This window comes from Balaenoptera musculus, chromosome 16, assembly GCF_009873245.2.
Source record: "Balaenoptera musculus isolate JJ_BM4_2016_0621 chromosome 16, mBalMus1.pri.v3, whole genome shotgun sequence".
NCBI classification, from domain to species: Eukaryota; Metazoa; Chordata; class Mammalia; order Artiodactyla; family Balaenopteridae; genus Balaenoptera; species Balaenoptera musculus.
Genome location: NC_045800.1, coordinates 80,023,359 through 80,046,949, shown reverse-complemented (window position 1 = coordinate 80,046,949; position 23,591 = coordinate 80,023,359). Strand labels below are relative to the sequence as shown.

Below are 23,591 nucleotides of genomic sequence, written 5' to 3'. Positions count from 1 at the left end.
CTCGAATCCTGTCCCCTGCATTGGCAGGTGGATTCTTAACCACTGCGCCACCAGGGAATCCCGAAACTACTATTTTTGAGAGTCTCCCTAAACAAATAAAATGTTGAATATAATCAAACTGCTTCCTTGGGTATCAGGGAAGCATATTTTGAAAAATGGAGAATTACCATACTTTTAAGATTCAGTGTCCCAGTTAAAGCTGAATCAAAGTTATATGAAACCTAAAATTTGGGGAATTAAATTTCAAATTATTTTTTAAATTATAGTAAAATACAGATAATATAAAATTTACCATCTTTTTTTGTTTGTTTTTTGTTTTTTGTTTTGGTTGCTCTGGGTCTTAGTTGTGGCATGCACGTGGGATCTAGTTCCCTGACCAGGGATGGAACCTGGGCCCCCTGCATTGGGAGTGCGGAGTCTTATCCACTGCGCTACCAGGGAAGTCCAAAATATACCATCTTAACCATTTTTAAATGTACAGTTTAGTAGTGTTAAGTACATTCATATTATTGGTCAACCATCAGCACCATCTGTCTCCAGAGCTCTCTTAATTTTGCAAAACTAAACTGTCACCATTAAACAACTCCCTGTTTCCCCCTTGCTGCAGCCACTGGCAACTACCATTCTGCTTTCTCTCTGAAGTTGACTAGTCTAGGTACCTCTTTTAAGTGGAATCATACAATATTTGTCCTTTTCTTTTTTTGAGCCATGCCAGGTGGCTTGTGGGATCTTAGTTCCCCGACTGGGGATTGAACCTGGGCCCTTGGCAGTGAAAGCGTGGAGTCCTAACCACTGGACCACCAGGGAATTCCCCAATATTTGTCCTTTTGTGACTGGCTTATTTCACTTAGCATAATATTTTTGAGATTCATTCACGTATCATGCGGCAGAATTCCTTTCATTTTTAAGGCTGAATGATCCATTGTGTGTATATACTGCATTGGTTTATCCATTCATCCATCAATGGACATTTGAGTTGTTCCCACCTTTTGGCGGTTGTGGATAATACTGCTGTGACCGTGGGTGTGCAAATATCTGCTAGAGTCCCTCCTTTCAATTCTTTTCAGATTATTTTATTTGAAGAATTATGTAGTATCTCATCATTAAGACCGTACAGGAAACAGACAGTTTAGATTTTAAAGATAATTTAAGAAAAAAATCAATAAACCAATAGGAAATGGACAAAGGATTCTGAACAGGCAGTTCACAGAAAAGGAGATCAAAATGAATAGATGCTTAACTTCCTTCATAAAAGGAAATGCAAATAAAATACGTATTTCACTTATCAGACTGACAGGTAACTAAAAGTGTGTTAATATTCTGTGAAGGGCAAGGTTGTGATGATACGGGGGCTTATACACGGCTAATGGAATTGTAAATTGGTTCAGCCACTAGAAAGGGGCATTTGTCATTACTCATCAAAATTAGAAATGCATGTACCCTTTGACTTAGCAATGCCCATTTTGAGAATGTTTTCTACAGATATTTTTGCACAAGTGTAAAAGATAAATGTGCAGGATTAACCCTTGCAGTATTGTTTGCAGTTGCAAAAACTTGGGAGTAACCTAAATGTCAATCAGTTTGAGGACTAGTTATGTAAATTGTTACGTCTATATAAGTCCTATGCAGCCATAAAATATTTAAAAGCTCCTGACGTGGCTGTGGATAAATTTCTAGCATGTATTATTGAATGCAAATATAAGGAATAGAATCACATATATAGTATGCCATCATTTGTGTAAAGAAAGAAAAGAATATATTTGCTTGTATATGCATAAAATATGTATGGAAGTATCTATAAGATACGAATAAAGCTGTTGTCAGTGGGAAGGGAGAATGACTGGCTGGAGTGGAAGGGAGACTTTCAGTGTGTTCCTTTTTGTACTTTTAAGTATCATCCATTCAAAAATTAGGTGAAAAAGATATGCATAGAAAAATGCAAAGGGGATTACTAAAAATGGAAAAACAGTCCCAAACCAATGACTTTTAGACCCTTGAACAAACCTCTTAAGAAATTATCAGTAAGATTGAACCTCAAAATCAACTTGTGAAAAAACGTGAAGACAAGAAAAAAAAGCCTTTAGGATTGATTTAGACTAAAAAGTAGTGTAAGAAGGCCTACTCCTTGGGTATAGTAATACATTTCTTTCTTTTCTTTCCTTCTTTCTTTCTTCCTTCCCTTCCTTCCTTCCTTCTTTTTGTTTTTTTAAAATAAATTTATTTATTTTATTTATTTATTTTTGGCTGCATTGGGTCTTCATTGCTGCGCGTGGGCCCCCTCCAGCTGCGGGGAGCAGAGGCCACCCTTCCCCACGGTGGCCTCTCCCGTTGCGGAGCACGGGCTCTAGGCGCGCGGGCCTCAGCGGTCGCAGCACGTGGGCTCTAGAGCACAGGCTCAGCAGCTGTGGCTCACGGGCCTAGTTGCTCCGCAGCATGTGGGACCCTCCCAGACCAGGGCTGGAACCCGTGTCCCCTGCATTGGCAGGTGGATTCCCAACCACTGCGCCACCAGGGAAGCCCCCTCTTTCTTTTCTTTTCTTCTCTTTTTTTCATCTTTTAGTAATGTATTTGTTTTAACTTTAAATCCTAAACATTTTTAAACATAAAAAAGAGAAAAATAAGTAGTCCTCCTTATCTTTGGGGGTTAGGTTCCAAGACCCCTGGTGGATCCCTGAAACTGCAGATAGTATGAAGCCCTAATTCTCTGTTTTTTCCTAAACTTTATAAATTATAAATTAGGCACAGTAAGAGATTAACAATAACTAATAATAAAATAGAACAATTATCATATAAAAGTAATAAAAGTTATGTGAATGTGGTTTTTCAGTCTTAAAATATCTTACTGTACAAATTCAATCCCTTTTCCAGTTATGCACGTGGCCATAACTTTTGCAGTTTGAACTATGACAGCAAAACTAGTGGGAATTTCTATTTCCTTCTTCACAGTTTCACGGATAGGTTTTTTTCTTACTGTAGATCTTAGCAACCTCAGCATGTGATTTTTTTTTTCTTCCCTTATTAAGTGGGGAACTTTCACCTCTTCACTTAAAGGAAGCACTTTATGGCTTCTCATTGGCATATCTGAATTGCCAGCGTCATTACTCTTGTGCTTTAGGGCCTTATTTAAGTAAAATAAGGGTCACTTGAACACAGGCACTGCAGTGCGTCGACAGTTGATTTGATAACCAGATGGCTACTAAGTGACCAGCAGGCAAGCCAGGGGAATTCGATGAGAGCAGTGCATTATTCCTCCCTCTTTTCAGAATCATCCTTCTTTTCCTCCTCCTCATTAATAGAAAAAACAAAAATTACTTGTTCCAGAAACATTCATACAACTCAGAGGTGTATAAGCTAATAAGTGAAAGTATTCCTTATCTTACCCCATTCCTCCTTTGTTTGACTGACAAGAGTGTATCTTCTGACTGACAGTGTATTTTGATTTCAGCGAAACATTTCACAAAGTTCATGACATTCTTGAATGTGAGCTGGATAGGCTTGTAACTGAAAAGTTTTACCCGTGGGTTTCTGTCTTTGGTCAGTGTCTTATATTCTTTTTTTGTCTTTGTGTTTACAAAAATTGCACAGCACACAGCTGGGAGAGATAATATGTTGGATTATCGAATGTTTAATGTATATAAATGTAAAGTCCTATATTTATAATAATATAATGTATTAACTTCTGCCTCAAACATTAGATATACAAGTACAGGATAGAGAAGACCTGATTTGAAAGCTCTTGATGAGAATTCCTAGGACTTTGTAGAAAGAATTAAACAAGTAGATTTTGTCTTGGTGTCAGTGTCATTAATTAACTTTTTTTTTGATGGACAATTTGGTCGTGGCTTTCTAGAATCTTAAATATATTTATTTACTTGGAATAATTGTCTCAAGAATTTTTCCTAAGGAAATGCTTCAAAGACATAATAATTTAAAAATGAAAGATGTTTTTAGCTGTTTTCTTTGGGATAGTAAACAATGAAAACATAAGAGAAAAGATTCAATTGTGGTATCTACATGTCAAGATTCAAGTGATTAATGTGATTCTGTGGCTGTGTAGAAAAGTGTTTACAGAATGTTAAAAGCAGTAGAACAGAAATTATATCTCTATTGTAATAAAATTCTATTTACATGTTAAATTTGAAAGGGCATTTAAAACTTTTGAAAACTTTTTTTAGGGTAATGTAATTATAGTGAAATTTAAACATTTTAATTTCATGATCAGAAAGTGATAGTAACTCAGAAATGGCTACAGGGCTTCCCTGGTGGCGCAGTGGTTGAGAATCTGCCTGCTAATGCAGGGGACACAGGTTTGAGCCTTGGTCTGGGAAGATCCCACATGCCGCGGAGCAGCTAGGCCCGTGAGCCACAACTGCTGAGCCTGCGTGTCTGGAGCCTGTGCTCCGCAACAAGAGAGGCCGCGATAGTGAGAGGCCCGCGCATTGCGATGAAGAGTGGCCCCCGCTTGCCGCAACTAGAGAAAGCCCTCACACAGAAACGAAGACCCAACACAGCCAAATAAATAAATAAATAAATAAATAAAGAGAGAAAAAAAATGGAAAGATCCGTTTTAAAAAAAAAAATGCCTACGGAGTTTATTTCATTGTAATCTTAATAGCAAGCAACAGTCTTCCCCATGAAAAGAGGGAAAAGTGAAATGTAATATTAGGCTACATTATTAGATGTGTGATGTTCAAACCACTGAACCCACACACAGGTCAAGTCACATTTGGAACATGGTTTTCAGTTTTAGGTATTGTATTTTAAGAAAAGAATCAGTAAATGAATTATGGAGGAGAACTTGGAATTCACATGAGGGTGGAGCTGGGAATGTTTACCCTGGGAAAGGGTTTTAGGAGGTGGGGACAGGAAGAGGAGAGAGGAGAAATAATAACATAATAGTGGCCTTCAAATATTTAAATGTCAGCTGGAAAAGGGAATAGTTTGATTCTCTGTAGCTGCAGAGGGCAGTACCAAAATCAGTGGGTGGAAATGATAGGTAGGGTGGTATATTTCATCTCTTTTTAAAGAACTATTATCCAGCAAGCAGTGTCACTTGAAAATTAAATGGGCTGTCTTCATTAATTAGTGAACATGTATTGGGTTGGCCAAAAAGTTCGTTTGGTTTTTTCTGTATGATGGCTCTAGTAGCATTTAGTTGTCTTTAACTTCATTTGAAACAATTTTGTTAAATTGTATGTGACAGCTGTCATATCAGTGTGCATTTAAAAAAAGACTTATAAATATTGGTGAATTTTTGTGTTTGTCCATTTTAATATTGAAGATGGAAGAAAAACAACGTTTTCGGCATATTATGGTTTATTATTTCAAGAAAGGTAAAAATGCAACCGAAACGCACAAAAAGATTTGTGCAGTGTATGGAGAAGGTGCTGTGACTGATTGAACGTGTCAAAAGTGGTTTGCGAAGTTTTGTGCTGGAGATTTCTCGTTGAACGATGCTCCACACGGTCAGGTAGACCAGTTGAAGTTGAGAGCGATCAAATCGAGACATTAATTGAGAACAATCAACATTATACCACGCGGGAGATAGCCAACATACTCAAAATAAACCAGATCAAGCGTTGAAGATCATTTGCACCAGCTCGGTTACATTAATCTCTTTGATGTTTGGGCTCCACGTAAGTTAAGCGGAAAAAAACCTTGACCGTATTTCCGCATGCGATTCTCTACTTAAATGTTATGAAAACGTTACATTTTTAAAACAGATGATGACAGGCTATGAAAAGTGGATACTGTACAACAACGTGGAATGGAAGAGATCGTGGGGCAGTCGAAATGAACCACCACCAACCACACCAAAGACTGGCCTTCATCCAAAGAAGATGATGTTGTGTATATGCTGGGATTGGAAGGGAGTCCTCTATTATGAGCTCCTTCCGGAAAACCAAACGATTAATTCCAACAAGTACTGCTCCCAGTTAGACCAAGTGGAAGCTGCACTGGATGAAAACCATCTAGAATTAGTCAACAGAAAAGGCATAATCTTCCATCAGGATAACATAAGACTGCACGTTTCTTTGATGACCAGGCAAAAACTGTTACAGCTTGGCTGGGAAGTTCTGATTCATCCACCATATTCACCAGTCATTGTACCTTTGGATTTCCATTTATTTAGGTCTTTACAAAATTCTGTTAATGGAAAAAATTTCAATTCCCTGGAAGACTGTGAAAGGCACCTGGAACAGTTCTTTTCTCAAAAAGATAAAAAGTTTTGGGAAGATGGAATTATGAAGTTGCTTGGAAAATGGCAGAAGGTAGTGGAACAAAAGGGTGAATACGTTGTTCGATAAAGTTCTCGGTGAAAATGAGAATTGTCTTTTATTTTTACTTAAAAAGTGAAGGCACTTTTTGGCCAGCCCAATATATTTAAATAAAAGGCTTAACCAAGGCTCAGTTGGTTGCACCTGGATGCACCTAACCAAGGAACAGTGACATGCCATTCATAACTAAGTGGGCACCTGACTTCAGGACAGTTTGACTAGACACTAACTGAGAGGGAGGGCTTGGGTTGGGGGTGATCGAAGTGGCGGTGTTAGCAACAGGCCATGGAGGTCCAGGGTGGACCAGTAACTGACATCAAGTGGGTCTAACAACAGAATATAGGGACTTATTGGGTGACTGGCCAGAGGGAGAGAGAACCAAGGCATAGGTCACCAAGACAAGGATCCAGTTTCTGGACCCTCACAGAAGATCACAGTATCAAGAAACAATTATTAGAAGGGTTAAGAGACTAGACAGGATCATCAAAAATACATGATGCAGGGACTTCCCTGGTGGTCCAGTGGTTAGGACTCCATGCTTTCACTGCCGAGGGCCCAGGTTCAGTCCCTGTTTGGGGAACTAAAATCACAAGCCGTGCAGCAGGGCCAAAAAACCCCCAACAAAACAAAAACATGATGCAGAGCCAATTAATTACTGATCTTAGATACCTTCTACCTAATGATCTCAGGTCCTGTGGGCACAACATAGAGATGGGAGTGAAAAGAATTGTTACGGGGCTTCCCTGGTTGCTCAGTGGTTAAGAATTCGCCTGCCAATGCAGGGGACATGGGTTCAAGCCCTGGTCCGAGAAGATCCCACATGCTGCGGAGCAACTAAGCCCATGTGCCACAACTACTGAGGCTGTGCTCTAGAGCCTGCGAGCCACAACTACTGAAGCCCACGCGCCCTAGAGCCCATGCTCCGCAACAAGAGAAACTTCCGCGATGAGAAGCACAAGCACTGCAATGAAGAGTAGACCCCGCTCACTGAAACTAGAGAAAGCCTGCAAGCAGCAAGGAAGACCCAAGACAGCCAAAGATAAATTTATTTAAAAAAAAAATTGTTACTAGCGATCAAATAGGATCGAGCAGGTGAAGGAACTTTATAATTCATGAATTACTTATGTATGTTAAAGGAAAACGAGGACGACTTCCTAATGTCTTCTTTCCTCACTTCTGCCATTTATGCCACCTGGTTTCCTAATCACCAGTTGACCACTGACCCGTTCTTCTCACCAAGGTATTCTCGCTGTGAGCCTGATCTGCAAGGTCAGATTTGGCCTACTATTAAATCTACAAATCTACAAATCTACAAAGTAGATTTGGCCTACTATTGATACTTTAACTTCTTGTAGGAATGGTGCTCTACAGTGATCTTACCAGTTTTTCTCCTCAGGGGCTAGAACTTCGCCACTGACCACAGGCTTGTGATTAGGCCACTACCTACTGACCAGACCTCTTAGCTGCTGACTCCACATGTGTCTAAGCTTACTAAAACATGGCTTCCTCACACCTGCCTCACCCTCCTATTGACTTTATCATCAACTTATCTGAACTGTTTTGACTTTTCCCGCCAATTTGAGGTTCTGGGCTGATTTCCCTTTTGCTTTTCAACCCTACTAGGCAAGTTTAGATCTAGATGTTGGCCCCTTCCTGACTGCCCTGTCCTCCCATGTTTGTTTGTTTGTTTGTTTTTGTTGTTGGTGGTGGTTTTGTCCTCCAGTATTTAAACCATCAAAATTCAGCCCCCCTTCCTTTTTTATTATGATATTCACCTTATTTTGGTGTTCTAGAACCAAACAATATCTCAGAGGTTTACCTGTATTTATTTTTGAAAGCAGTATTTAAAAAAATATTTATTTGTCTGCATCAGGTCTTAGTTGCGGTGCGCAGGCTCTTCATTGCGGGGCACGGGCTCTAGAGCACGTGGGCTCTCTAGTTGTGGTGCGCAGGATCTAGAGTGCACGGGCTTAGTTGCCCTGTGGCCTGTGGGATCTTAGTTCCCTGACCAGGGATCAAACCTGCGTCCCCTGCATTGGAAGGCAGATTCTTAGCCACTGGACCACCAGGGAAGTCCCAATCAGTATTTTTTTAAATTGAAGTATAGTTGATTTACAATGTTGTGTTAATTTTTTCTGTACAGCAAAGTGATTCAGTTATACATATATATACATTTTTTAAAATATCCTTTTCCATTATGGTTTATACTAGTATATTGAATACAGTTCTCCATGCTATACAAGTAGGACCTTGTTGTTTATCCATTCTATGTATAATAGCTTACATCTGCTAACCCCAGCCTCCCACTCCATCCCTCCCCCAACCCCCTTCACCTTGGCAGCCACCAGTCTGTTCTCTATGTCCCTGATTCTGTTTCATAGATAGGTTCGTTTGTGTCATATTTTAGATTCCACATTTAAATGATATCATATGGTATTTATCTTTCTCTTTCTGACTTCACTTAGTATGATAATCCCTAGTTGCAGCCATGTTGCTGCAGATGACATTATTTCATTCTTTTTTATGGCTGAGTAATATTCCATTGTATATATGTGCCACATCTTTATCCATTCCTCTGTTGATGGACATTTAGATTGTTTCCATATCTTTCTTGGCTATTGTAAATAGTGCTGCTATGAACATAGGAGTGCATGTATCTTTTTGAATTATAGTTTTGTCTGGATATATGCCTAGGAGTGGGGTTGCTGGATCATATGATAATTCTATTTTTAGTTTTCTGAGGAACCTCCATACTGTTTTCCACAGTGGCTGTACCAACTTACATTCCCACCAACAGTGTAGGAGGGTTCCCTTTTCTCCACACCCTCTCCAGCATTTGTTATTTGTAGACTTTTTAATGATGGCCATTCTGACCCATGTGAAATAGTGCATTGTAGTTTTGATTTGCATTTGTCTAATAATTAGCAACTTTGAGCATCTTTTCATGTGCTTATTGGCCATCTGTATTTCTTCTTTGGAGAAATGTCTCTTTATGTCTTCTGCCCATTTTTTCGATTGGGTTGTTTGTTTTTTTTGTTGAGTTGTAGGAGCTGTTTGTAAATTTTGGTAATTAAGCCCTTGTCAGTCGCATCATTTGCTAATATTTTCTCCCATTCTGTAGGTTGTCTTTTCATTTTGTTTATGGTTTCCTTTGCTGTGCAAAAACTTCTAAGTTTGATTAGGTCCCATTTGTTTATTTTTGCTTTTATTTCTATTGCATTGGGAGACTGACTTAAAACATTGGTACGATTTATGTCAGATAGTGTTTTGCCTATGATCTCTTCTAGGAGTTTTATGGTGTCATGTCTTAAGTCTTTAAGCCATTTTGAGTTTATTTTTGTGTATGGTGAGAGGGTGTGTTCTAACTTCATTGATTTATTACATGGGGCTGTTCAGCTTTCCGAATACCACTTGCTGAGTCAGAGGAGGAAAAGCCAGAAAGGATAAAAGAAAACCAGGTTTTCCTCTGACTCTTTCTTAGGGGTTTCTTCCCTTTCTCTTTTAAATATTGTATTTCCCCAGGGTTCTGTCAGTGACTTTCTTTTTCTTTCCACCCTCTTTTCTTTGCACCTAATACACTTTCAGTCTCATCCACTGTCATGGTTATCAGTTATAAATTGTGCTGTTGACTCCCAAAAACACATTTCTAGTGAAAACGTGTCTTTTGAACTAGAGTCCTAAGTCCATCATGACATTCTGTAGGCACCTCAAACAAACTCTTTTCCCTCCCAAGCCTAAACCTTCTCTTGTATTACTCATGTTGGTGTCTGGCACCACCATATACCCTAGACAAAATCTTGTCTTCCTAGTCTTCAATTTTTACCATTTCTATCCATTTAATCTCCAGACCCTGTTCCAGCTCTTAACTTTCTCTCAAATCCATACCCTTCTCTCAGGTCTAACTGCCACTGGACTGTAAGCTTCTGAGACAGGAGTCACACATGTAGGGTTTACTGTGTGCGCCGTGAGGTCCATGCATTAGCCAGCATGTGGTCAGTGCTTAGTATGTGTTGAATGAATGTATGGAGGCGAGTGCCTTGGCTCAAGCTGTCATTGTTTTCACCCGAATTACAGCACTATTTCCCTACCTGGCCACTCTGCTTTTAACTTCCTTTCAGTGTATTGTCTATACTGCCACTGGTGTGGTACGTATAAAATACAGCTTTAAAAAATCTGTAAATAATTTAATGTGTATTTCTGTGAAATATAAAGTCTTACAAAAAGTCGTAACCACTATACCATTAGCACAGCTAAAACTTTAACAATTATTCTTTCCCTTTTTTTCGCAAAATAAATTGATTTTGTTTTAGCCTTATGGGAAACAATTATTCTTGAATATCATCAACTATCTAGTCAGCTTTTCAAATTTTCAGTTTTTTCATAATTTATTTTGAAAGTTATTTACAGTTTTTAAGAATTTGGTTTCCAAATAAAGTCTGTACATTGCAGTTCGCTTACATTTCTCTTAAGTTTCTTTTAATCCCTTTGTTTTCCTTCCATCTCGTTCTTTTTCATCTGTTGAAGAAACCAACTTGTTGAAGTGGGAGTTGGACCTAGTGATGGTTCCTAGATAGATGATACTTTTCTCTCGGGCTCCTTGTTTTTAGGGTTCTGAAATTTTATTTTTTCTTTCTTTTCTTTTCTTTTTTTTTTGCTGCACCATGCAGCTTGTGGAATCTTAGCTCCCCGACCAGGGATCAAACCTGAGCTCTTGGCAGTGGAAGTGCAGAGTCCTAACCACTGGATCGCAAGGGAATTCCCTGAATTTTTCATTATATGTGTTCCTTCCTGCATCTGTTTATTTGTGTTTCTCCTTCCTGGAAAGAGAACGATGCCCATGTTGCCTGTTTCCTTTGCCTTTTCTCTGTAACCTTTATCCCCCTCTCTTCTACTCTCCTTCTCTTCCCACCCCCTTCAGTAAATGATAGAATACACAGTCATGTGATGTGAGCTAACTGGAGTTAAGCAAGCTTTTTAAAAAAAGGATTAAATTATCAAAATATAGTTAGAGAGTAAAGTAAAATCAAATTCTGAGAGTCTGGTACCTAAACCTTTAGGTTCTTCCCTTCACCAAAATGTGAAGACTAAATTGGGTAGAAGTGTTGACCTCGTGAATAGCTACGTAAAGTTAAAAAAAAATTTTTTTAAAGAGTTTTACTACGTCCTTGTCAATGTTGTGTTTTCTTCCTAGATCTCCTCATATTTTGGATTCTGGCAATGTTATAATGAATGACACTTTGACATCAGATGTCGTTGGTCGGAGAGTCGAAGTTAATGGAGAACATGCAACAGTGCGTTTTTCTGGCGTTGTCCCTCCTATGGCAGGTAATATATGATTTTGTGTGTGTGTGTGTGTGTATTTATCTTGTAGTTGCTTCTGGGTAGGCTTCTCAGTAGTGCTTTATAACACCAGTTTTGAGGAAACTAACAACCAAGTTATATGTGCCTCTGATATACACTTGTTTTACTTCTGTGACAATATCCTGTGATATGCATGGCTTTATTTGATTACACACTTATCTAATTATTCAGTGTTGCTCTTTTATATTAAGTCAACCTTAAAATATCTTCTGAGTAAACTTTAAACACTAACTAAAAATATTGAATTCCCATAACCTTAAGCTCAAAAATGAGGTAATATTTATGGAATTTCTCTTACCATTAATCCATGTGTATGTTGTAGTTTAAATTGATATAAATACAATTCTGTGTTACCGTTTTTAACTTATGATTCGGTATATATTTATCTGTGTTTCTGTAGCATCATTTTACTTGTATGTCCTTTTTTATTGAGATATAATTGACATATAATATTAGTTTCAGGTATACAACATGATTCAGTGTTTGTATACATTGCAAAATAATCACCACAATAAGTCTACTTCACATATATCACCACACATACTTATACATTTCTGAGAATTTTAAGATCTCTCCAGGACTTACTTATTTTATACCTGGAACTTTGTACCTTTTGACCCCTTTCATCCATTTTAGCCACCCCCCATCCTCCACCTCTGGCACCACCAATCTGATCTGTTCTCTGTATCTATGTGTTCTTTTCTTTCCTCCTCCCTCCCTCCCTCCTTCTCTTCCTTCCTTCCTTTCCCCTTTCCTTCCCCTTCCTTTCTTGTTTCTTTTCTTTTCTTTTCTTTTTACTTATTTATTTATTTTGTGAATTTTGAGTATTTATTACTTTTGCATTTACATATATATATATTTTTAACATCTTTATTGCAATATAATTGCTTTACAATGGTGTGTTAGTTTCTGCTTTATAACAAAGTGAATCAGTTATACATATACATGTATCCCCATATCTCCTCCCTCTTGCGTCTCCCTCCCACCCTCCCTATCTCAGCCCTCTAGGTGGTCACAAATCACCGAGTTGATCTCCCTGTGCTATGCGGCTGCTTCCCACTAGCTTTCTATTTTACATTTGGTAGTATATTTAAGTCCATGCCACTCTCTCACTTCGTCCCAGCTTACCCTTCCCCCTCCCCGTGTCCTCAAGTCCATTCTCTACATCTGTGTCTTTATTCCTGTCCTGCCCCTTGGTTCTTCATAACCATTTTTCTTTTCTTTTTTTTTTTTAGATTCCATATATATGTGTTAGCATATGGTATTTGTTTTTCTCTTTCTGCCTTACTTCACTCTGTATGACAGACTCTAGGTCCATCCACCTCATTACAAATAACTCAATTTCGTTTCTTTTTATGGCTAAGTAATATTCCATTGTATATATGTGCCACATCTTATTTATCCATTCATCTGTCGATGGACACTTAGGTTGCTTCCATGTCCTGGCTGTTGTAAATAGAGCTGCAATGAACATTGTGGTACATGACTCTTTTTGAATTATGGTTTTCTCAGAGTATGTGCCCAGTAGTGGGATTGCTGGGTTGTATGGTAGTTCTATTTTTAGTTATTTAAGGAATCTCCATACTGTTCTCCATAGTGGCTGTATCAATTTACATTCCCACCAACAGCGTAAGAGGGTTCCCTTTTCTCCACACCCTCTCCAGCATTTATTTATTTATTTAATTTATTATTTTTAAAATTTTATTTATTTATTTATTTATATTTGGCTGTGTTTGATCTTCATTTCTGTGCAAGGGCTTTCTCTAGTTGTGGCAAGCGGGGGCCACTCTTCATTGCGGTGCGCGGGCCTCTCACTGTCGCATTCTCTCTTGTTGCAGAGCACAGGCTCCAGACGCGCAGGCTCAGTAGTTGTGGCACACGGGCTTAGTTGCTCCGCAGCATGTGGGATCTTCCCAGACCAGGGCTCGAACCCGTGTCCCCCGCATTGGCAGACAGACTCCCAACCACTGCGCCACCAGGGAAGCCCCTCGCCATCATTTATTGTTTGTAGATTTTTTCATGATGGCCATTCAGACTGGTGTGAGGTGATACCTCACTGTAGTTTTGATTTGCATTTCTCTAATAATTAGTGATGTTGAGAATTCTTTCATGTGTTTGTTGGCTATATGTATATCTTCTTTGGAGAAATGTCTATTAAGGTCTTCTGCCCATTTTTGGATTGGATTGTTTGTTTTTTTCATATTGAGCTGCATGAGCTGCTTGCAAATTTTGGAGATTAATCCTTTGCCAGTTGCTTCATTTGCAAATATTTTCTCCCATTCTGAGGGTTGTCTTTTCGTCTTCTTTATGGTTTCCTTTGCTGTGCAAAAGCTTTTAACTTTCATTAGGTCCTATTTGTTTATTTTTGTTTTTATTTCCATTTCTCTAGGAGGTGGATCAAAAAGGATCTTGCTGTGATTTATGTCATAGTGTTCTGCCTCTGTTTTCCTCTAAGAGTTTTATAGTGTCTGGCCTTACATTTAGGTCTTTAATCCATATTGAGTTTATTTTTCTGTATGGTGTTAGGAAGTGTTCTAATTTCATTCTTTTACATGTAGCTGTCCAGTTTTCCCAGCACCACTTATTGAAGAGGCTGTCTTTTCTCCATTGTATATTCTTGCCTCCTTTATCAAAAATAAGGTGACCATATGTGCGTGGGTTTATCTCTGGGCTTTCTATCCTGTTCCATTGATATATATTTCGGTTTTGGTGCCAGTACCATACTGTCTTGATGACTGTACCTTTGTAGTATAGTTTGAAGTCAGGGAGCCTGATTGCTCCAGCTCCGTTTTTCTTTCTCAAGGTTGCTTTGGCTATTCGGAGTCTTTTGTGTTTCTATACAGATTGTGCAATTTTTTGTTCTAGTTCTGTGAAAAATGCCATTGCTATATTGATAGGGATTGCATTGAATCTGTAGATTGCTTTGCGTAGTATAGTCATTTTCACAATGTTGATTCTTCCAATCCAAGAACATGGTATATCTCTCCATCTGTTTGTATCATCTTTAATTTCTTTCATCAGTGTCTTATAGTTTTCTTCATACAGGTCTTTTACCTCCTTAGGTAGGTTTATTCCTCGGTATTTTATTCTTTTTGTTGCAGTGGTAAATGGGAGTGTTTCCTTAATTTCTCTTTCAGACTTTTCATCATTAGTGAATAGGAATGCAAGAGATTTCTGTGCATTAATTTTGTATCCTGCTACTTTACCAAATTCATTGAATAGCTCTAGCAGTTTTCTGGTAGCATCCTTAGTATTCTCTATGTACAGTATCATGTCATCTGCAAACAGTGACAGCTTTACTTCTTCTTTTCTGATTTGGATTCCTTTTATTTTTTTTTTCTTCTCTGATGGCTGTGCCTAAATCTTCCAAAACTGTGTTGAATAATAGTGGTGAGTGTGGGCAACCTTCTCTTGTTCCTGATCTTAGTGGAAATGGTTTCACTTTTTCACCATTGAGAACGATGTTGGCTGTGGGTTTGTCATATATGGCCTTTATTATGTTGAGGTAAGTTCCCTCTATGCCTACTTTGTAGAGGGTTTTTTTCATAAATGGGTGTTGAATTTTGTCAAAAGCTTTTTCTGCATCTATTGAGACAATCATATGGTTTTTCTTTTTCAGTTTGTTAATATGGTGTATCACATTGATTGCTTTGCATATGTTGAAGAATCCTTGCATTCCTGGGATAAACCCCACTTGATCATGGTGTATGATCCTTTTAATCTGCTGTTGGATTCTGTTTGCTAGTATTTTGTTGAGGATTTTTGCATGTATGTTCACCAGTGATATTGGCGTGTAGTTTTCTTTCTTTGTGACATCATGGTTTGGTTTTGGTATCAGGGTGATGGTGGTCTCGTAGAATGAGTTTGGGAGTGTTCCTCCCTCTCCTGTGTTTTGGAAGAGTTTGAGAAGGATAGGTGTTAGCTCTTCTCTAAATGTTTGATAGAACTCGCCTGTCAAGCCATCTGGTATTGGGCTTTAGTTTGTTGGAAGATTTTTAGTCATAGTCTCAATTTCAGTGCTTGTGATTGGTCTGTTTATATTTTCTATTTCTTCCTGGTTCAGTCTCGGAAGGTTGTGCTTTTCTAAGAATTTGTCCATTTGTTCCAGGTTGTCCATTTTTTTGGCATATAGTTGCTTGTAGTAATCTCTCATGATCCTTTGTATTTCTGCAGTGTCAGTTGTTACTTCTCCTTTTTCATTTCTAATTCTATTGATTTGAGCCTTCTCCCTTTTTTTCTTGATGAGTCTGGCTAATGGTTTATCAATTTTGTTTATCTTCTCAAAGAACCAGCTTTTAGTTTTATTGATATTTGCTATTGTTTCCTTCATTTCTTTTTTTTTTTTTTAAATGGTAGGTTTCTGCTTTTAAGATTTATTTATTTTTTTTATTGATTGATTGATTGGTCGCTGTGTTGGGTCTTAGTTTCTGTGCTAGGGCTTTCTCCAGTTGTGGCAAGCGGGGGCCACTCTTCATCGCGGTGCGCGGGCCTCTCACTGTCGTGGCCTCTCTTCTTGCGAAGCACAGGCTCCAGACGCGCAGGCTCAGTAGTTGTGGCTCACGGGCCTAGTTGCTCCGTGGCATGTGGGATCTTCCCGGACCAGGGCTCGAACCCGTGTCCCCTGCATTGGCAGGCAGATTCTCAACCACTGCGCCACCAGGGAAGCCCCTCCTTCATTTCTTTTTCATTTATTTCTGATCTGATCTTTATGATTTCTTTCCTTCTGCTAACTTTGGGGATTTTTTGTTCTTCTTTGTCTAATTGCTTTAGGTGTAAGGTTAGGTTTTTTTATTTGAGATGTTTCTTGAGGTAGGATTGTATTGCTATAAACTTCCCTCTTAGAACTGCTTTTGCTGCATCCCATAGGTTTTGGGTCATCGTGTTTTCATTGTCATTTGTCTCTGCGTATTTTTTGATTTCCTCTTTGATTTCTTCAGTGATCTCTTGGTTATTAAGTAGTGTATTGTTTAGTCTCCATGTGTTTGTATTTTTTACAGATTTTTTCCTGTAATTGATACCTAGTCTCATAGTGTTGTGGTTGGAAAAGATACTTGATGCAGTTTCAATTTTCCTAAATTTATCAAGGCTTGATTTGTGACCCAAGACATGATCTATCTTGGAGAATGTTCCATGAGCACTTGAGAAGAAAGTGTATTCTGTTGTTTTTGGATGGAATGTCCTATAAATATCAATTAAGTCCATCTTGTTTAATGTATCATTTAAAGCTTGTGTTTCCTTATTTATTTTCATTTTGGATGATCTGTCCATTGGTGAAAGTGGGGTGTTAAAGTCCCCTACTATGATTGTGTTACTGTCAATTTCCCCTTTTATGGCTGTTAGCATTTGCCTTATGTACTGAGGTGCTCCTATGTTGGGTGCATAAATATTTACAATTGTTGTATCTTTTTCTTGGATTGATCCCTTGATCATTATGTAGTGTCCTTCTTTGTCCTTATAATAGTCTTTATTTTAAAGTCTGTTTTGTCTGATATGAGAATTGCTACTCCAGCTTTCTTTTGATTTCCATTTGCATGGAATATCTTTTTCCATTCCCTCACTTTCAGTCTGTATGTGTCCCTAGGTCTGAAGTGGGTCTCTTGTAGACAGCATATATATGGGTCTTGTTTTTGTATCCATTCAGCCAGTCTGTGTCTTTTCGTTGGAGGATTTAATCCAGTTACATTTAAAGTAATTATCGATATGCATGTTCCTATTACCATTTTCTTAATTGTTTTGGGTTTGTTATTGTAGGTCTTTTTCTTCTCTTGTGTTTCCTGCCTAGAGAAGTTCCTTTAGCATTTGTTGTAGAGCTGGTTTGGTGGTGCTGAATTCTCTTAGCTTTTGTTTGTCTGTAAAGGTTTTAATTTCTCCATCGAATCTGAATGAGATCCTTGCTGGGTAGAGTAATCTTGGTTGTAGGTTTTTCCCTTTCATCACTTTAAATATGTCCTGCCACTCCCTTCTGACTTGTAGAGTTTCTGCTGTAAGATCAGCTGTTAACTGTATGGGCATTCCCTTCTATGTTATTTGTTGTTTTTCCCTTGCTGCTTTTAATATTTTTTCTTTGTATTTAATTTTTGATAGTTTGATTAATATGTGTCTTGGCATGTTTCTCCTTAGATTTATCCTGTATAGGACTCTCTGCGCTTCTTGGACTTGATTAACTATTTCCTTTCCCATATTAGGGAAGTTTTCAACTATAATCTCTTCAACTATTTTCTCAGTCCCTTTCTTTTTCCCTTCTTCTTCTGGGGCCCCTATAATTCGAATGTTGGTGTGTTTAATGTTGTCCCAGAGGTCTCTGAGACTGTCCTCAATTATTTTAATTCTTTTTCCTTCATTCTGCTCTGCAGTAGTTATTTCTCCTATTTTTTTTTAAATTTTTAATTTATTTATATTTATTTTTGGCTGTGTTGGGTCTTCATTTCTGTGCGAGGGCTTTCTCTAGTTGCAGCAAGCAGGGGCCCCTCTTCATCGCTGTGCGTGGGCCTCTCACTGTCGCAGCCTTTCCTGTTGCGGAGCACAAGTTCCAGACGTGCAGGCTCAGTAGTTGTGACTCATGGGCCTAGTTGCTCCGCGGCATGTGGGATCTTCCCAGACCAGGGTTCGAACCCATGTCCCCTGCATTGGCAGGCAGATTCTCAACCGCTGCGCCACCAGGGAAGCCCTGTTTCCCCTATTTTATCTTCCAGGTCACTTATCCGTTCTTCTGCCTCAGTTATTCTGCTATTGTTTCCTTCTAGAGAATTTTTAATTTCATTTATTGTGTTGTTCAACATGGTTTATTTGCTCTTTAATTCTTCTAGTCCTTGTTAAACGTTTCTTGAATTTTCTCCATTCTATTTCCTCGATTTTGGATCATCTTTACTGTCATTACTCTGAATTCTTTTTCAGGTAGACTGCCTATTTCCTCTTCATTCGTTTGGTTGGTGGGCTTTTACCTTACTCCTTCATCTGCTGCGTGTTCCTCTGTCTTCTCATTTTGCTTAACGTACTGTGTTTGGGGTCTCCTTTTCAGAGGCTGCAGGCTCGTAGTTCCTGCTGTTTTTGGTGTCTGCCCCCTAGTGGCTAAGGTTGGTTCAGTGGGTTGTGTAGGGTTCCTGGTGGAGGGGACTGGTGCCTGTGTTCCGGTGGATGAGGCTGGATATTGTCTTTCTGGTGGGCAGGACCACATCTGGTGGTGTGTTTTGGGGTGTCTGTGACCTTATTATGATTTTAGGCAGCCTCTCTGCTAATGGGTGGGGTTGTGTTCCTGTCTTGCTAGTTGTTTGGCATAGGGTGTCCAGCACTGTAGCTTGCTGGTTGTTGAGTGGAGCTGGGTCTTGGTGTTGAGATGGAGATCTCTGGGAGAGCTTTCGCCGTTTGATATTACGTGGAGCTGGGAGGTCTCTGGTGGACCAGTGTCCTGAACTCGGCTCTCCCACCTCAGAGGCACAGGCCTGACACCTGGCTGGAGCACCAAGACCCTGCCAGCCACATGGCTCAGAAGAAAAGGGAGAAAAAAAGAAAAGGAAGGAGGGAAGAGAAGGGATGGGAGGGGAGGGGAGGAAAAAATAATAAGAAAGGAAGTTATTAAAATTAAAAAAATTCATTGAAAATTTAAAAACTAAGAAGTAAAAAAAAAAGAAGAAAGAGGGAGTAACCAAACCAAAAAGCAGATCAACCAATGATAACAAGTGCTAAAAATTATATTAAAAAAAAACACAAAAATGGACAAAGAGAAACCTAGGACAAATGGTAAAAGCTAAGCTATACAGACAAAATTACACAAAGAAGCATGTACATACATACTCACAAAAAGAGAAAAAAGAAAAAAAAACTGTATATTAACAAGAAGGGAGAGAGCAACCAAATCAATAAATAAATCGAATGATAATAAGCTCTAAATACTAAACTAAGATAAACATAAAACCAGAAACGAATTATATGCAGAAAGCAAACCCCAAGTCTACAGTTGCTCCCAAAGTCCACCTCCTCAATTTGGGATGATTGGTTGTCTATTCAGGTATTCCACAGATGCAGGGTACATCACGTTGATTGTGGAGATTTAATCTGTTGCTCCTGAGGCTGTGGGAGAGATTTCCCTTCCCTTCTCTTTATTTACACAGCTCCCAGGGTTCAGCTTTGGATTTGGCCCCGCCTCTGCGTGTAGGTCGCCTGAGGGCATATGTTTCCCGCCCAGACAGGTCGAGGTTAAAGGAGCAGCTGTTTAGGGGGCTCTGGCTCACTCAGGCCGCGGGGAGGGAGGGGTACGGATGCGGGGCAAGCCTGCGGCGGCAGAGGCCGGCGTGACATTGCAGCAGCCTGAGGCGTGCTGTGCGTTCTCTTGGGGAAGTTGTCCCTGGATCACGGGACCCTGGCAGTGGCGGGCTGCACAGGCTCCCGGGAGGGGTGGTGTGGATAGTGACCTGTGCTTGCACACGGGCTTCTTGGTGGCTGCAGCAGCTGCCTTAGCATCTCATGCCCGTCTCTGGGGTCCGCGCTGATAGCCGCAGCTCGCGCCCGTCTCTGGAGCTCATTTAGGCGGTGCTCTGAATCCCCTCTCCTCATGCACCCTGAAACAGTGGTCTCTTGCCTCTTAGGCAGGTCCAGACCTTTTCCCGGACTCCCTGCCGGCTAGCTGTGGCGCACTAGCTCCTTCAGGCTGTGTTCACGCAGCCAACCCCAGTCCTCTCCCTGGGATCTGACCTCCGAAGCCCGAGCCTCAGCTCCCAGCCCCCGCCCGCCCCGGCGGGTGAGCAGACAAGCCTCTCGGGCTGGTGAGTGCTGGTCGGCACCCATCTTCCATGTGGGAATCTCTCTTCTTTGCCCTCTGCACCCCTGTTGCTGCGCTGTCCTCCGTGGCCCCGATCTTCCCCCCCCACCACCCCCAGTCTTGCCAGTGAAGGGCCTTCCTAGTGTGTGGGAACTTTTCCTCCTTCACAGCTGCCTCCCAGAGGGGCAGGTCCCGTCCCTATTCTTTTGTCTCTGTTTTTCCTTTTTTCTTTTGCTCTACCCAGGTACATGGGGAGTTTCTTGCCTTTTGGGAAGTCTGAGATTTTCTGCCAGCGTTCAGTAGGTGTTATGTAGGAGTTGTTCCACATGCAGATGTATTTCTGATGTATTTGTGGAGAGGAAGATGATCTCCACGTTTCACTCCTCCTCCACCTTGAAGGTCTCTCCCCCTTTCCTTTCCTATTCCTTCCTTTCCCTTCCTTTCTTTTTTCTTTTTTCTTTTCGATTCCACATATAAATGAGATCATATGGTATTTGTCTTCCTCTGTCTGACTTATTTCACTTAGCATCATAATGCTCTCAAGTTCTGTCCATGTTGTCGCAAATGGCAAGATTTCCTTTCTTTTTATGGCTGAATGATATTCCATTATATATATGTACCACATCTTCTTCATCCATTCATCCATCAGTGGGCACTTAGGTTGCTTCTGTGTCTTGGCTACTGTAAATAATGCTGCAGTAAATATGGGGGTGCAAATATCTTTTTGAGTTAGTGTTTTGTTTCCTTTGGATTAATACTGAGAAGTTTAATTCTAGGTTCTATGGTACTTCTGTTTTTAATTTTTTGTGGAACCTCCATAATGTTTTCCATAGTGGCTGCATCAATTTACATTCCTACCAGCAATGCACAAGGGTTCCCTTCTCTCCGTAGCCTAACCAACACTTGTTATCTCTTGTCTTTTTGGTAATAGCATTTCTAACAAGTGTGAGGTGATAGCTCCTTGTGGTTCTGATTTGCATTTACCTGATAATTAGTAATCTTGAGCATCTTTTCATGTACCTGTTGGCCATCTGTATGTCTTCTTTGGAAAAATATCTGTTTAGAGCCTCTGCCCAATTTTAAGTCAGATTTGTGGTTTTCTTGCTATTGAGTTGTATGTATGCTTTGTATACTTTGGATATTAACCCCTTATCAGATAAATGATTTGCAAATATTTTCACCCATTCAGTAGGTTGCCTTTTCATTTTGTTGATGATTTTACTTGTGTTTCTTAATGGTTACATTTAGTATAGTACCTAGTTTATTTAATCACCCCCCATTTTTAGACATTAATTTCTAGTTTTTTACTTTTGTAAACAACAGTATAGTAGACTTACTTATATGTTTTAGTCAGTCAACAAATATTTAAGTATCTTCTGTGTATTAGGAACTGGCTTGAATCAATCCAGGGGGATTCAGTGAAAAACTTATACCGGAGGGTCTCAAAGTGTGGTCACTGACCAGTATCAGCATCACTTGGTTACTTGTTAGCAGTGAAAATTCTGGAGCCTCACCCCAGAACTACTGAATCAGAAACTCTGGAGGTGGGGCCCAGCAGCCTGTGTTTTAAGAAGCTCTCCAGGGTACTTTAATAAGTTCACTAAGGTTTGAGAACCACTGAACTAGGTAGATACGGACTCTGCTTTCATGGACCTAAGGTTTACCAGGATATTTAGTGTGGAGAGAGTTTCTTCCCTTATTTGACTTGAATTATTGGTAAATTGGAAGAGAAAGTAATATTTAATCTTTTTTTTTTTACATATATATATTTTTTAATTTATAAATTTTATTTATTTTCTTATACAGTAGGTTATTATTAGTTATCCATTTTATACATATTAGTGTATATATGTCAATCCCAATCTCCCAATTCATCACAGCACCCCCCCACCCCCTGCCGCTTTCCCACCTTGGTGTCCATACGTTTGTTCTCTACATCTGTGTCTCAGTTTCTGCCATGCAAACCGGTTCATCTGTACCATTTTTCTAGGTTCCACATATATGTGCTAATATACAATATTTGTTTTTCTCTTTCTGACTTACTTCACTCTGTATGACAGTCTCTAGGTTCATCCATGTCTCTACAAATGACTCAATTTTGTTCCTTTTTATGGCTGAGTAATATTCCATTGTATATATGTACCACATCTTCCTTATCCATTCGTCTGTTGATGGTCATTTAGCTTGCTTCCATGACCTGGCTATTGTAAACAGTGCTGCAGTGAACATTGGGGTGCATGTCTCTTTTTTGAATTATGGTTTTCTCAGGGTATATGCCCAGTAATGGGATTGCTGGGTCATATGGTAATTTTATTTTTAGTTTTTTAAGGAATCTCCATATTGTTGTGCACAGTGGCTGTATCAATTTACATTCCCACCAACAGTGTAAGAGGGTTCCCTTTTCTCCACACCCTCTCCGGCATTTGTTGTTTGTAGATTTTCTGATGATGCCCATTCTAACTGGTGTGAGGTGATACGTCATTGTAGTTTTGATTTGCATTTCTCTAATAATTAGTGATGTTGAGCAGCTTTTCATGTGCTTCTTGGCCATCTGTATGTCTTCTTTGGAGAAATGTCTATTTAGGTCTTCTGCCCCTTTTTGGATTGCGTTGTTTGTTTTTTTAATATTGAGCTGCATGAGCTGTTTATATATTTTGGAGATTAATCCTTTGTCCGTTGATTCGTTTGCAAATATTTTCCCCATTCTGAGGGTTGTCCTTTCGTCTGTTTTGTAGTTTCCTTTGCTGTGCAAAAGCTTTTAAGTTTCATTAGGTCCCATTTGTTTATTTTTGTTTTTATTTCCATTACTCTAGGAGGTGGATCAAAAAAGATCTTGCTGTGATTTATGTCAAAGAGTGTTCTTCCTATGTTTTCCTCTAAGAGTTTTATAGTGTCTGGTCTTACATTTAGATCTCTAATCCATTTTGAGTTTATTTTTGTGTATGGTGTTAGGGAGTGTTCTAATTTCATTCTTTTACATGTAGCTGTCCAGTTTTCCCAGCACCACTTATTGAAGAGACTGTCTTTTCTCCATTGTATATCCTTGCCTCCTTTGTCATAGATTAGTTGACCATAGGTGCGTGGGTTTATCTCTGGGCTTTCTTTCCTATTCCATTGATCTATATTTCTGGTTTTGTGCCAATACCATATTGTCTTGATGACTGTAGCTTTGTAGCATAGTCTGAAGTCAGGGAGTC

The 23,591-nt window shown here is 39.4% G+C and overlaps 1 protein-coding gene across 4 annotated transcripts in view; it reads left to right on the top strand.

Moving 5' to 3' along the window:
* TBCE (tubulin folding cofactor E) overlaps positions 1–23,591 on the top strand; it is a 109,864-nt gene that overhangs the window by 21,742 nt on the left and 64,531 nt on the right. For 3 of the 4 annotated variants that reach the window (XM_036827929.1, XM_036827930.1, XM_036827928.1), the window contains exon 2: positions 11,470–11,603. In XM_036827929.1, coding sequence (XP_036683824.1) covers positions 11,504–11,603 — 100 coding nt within the window. In that variant the 5' untranslated portion in view covers positions 11,470–11,503. Of the gene's footprint in view, positions 1–11,469; positions 11,604–23,591 lie in introns of those variants that run through there. The other variant, XM_036827931.1, reaches the window with a different exon arrangement.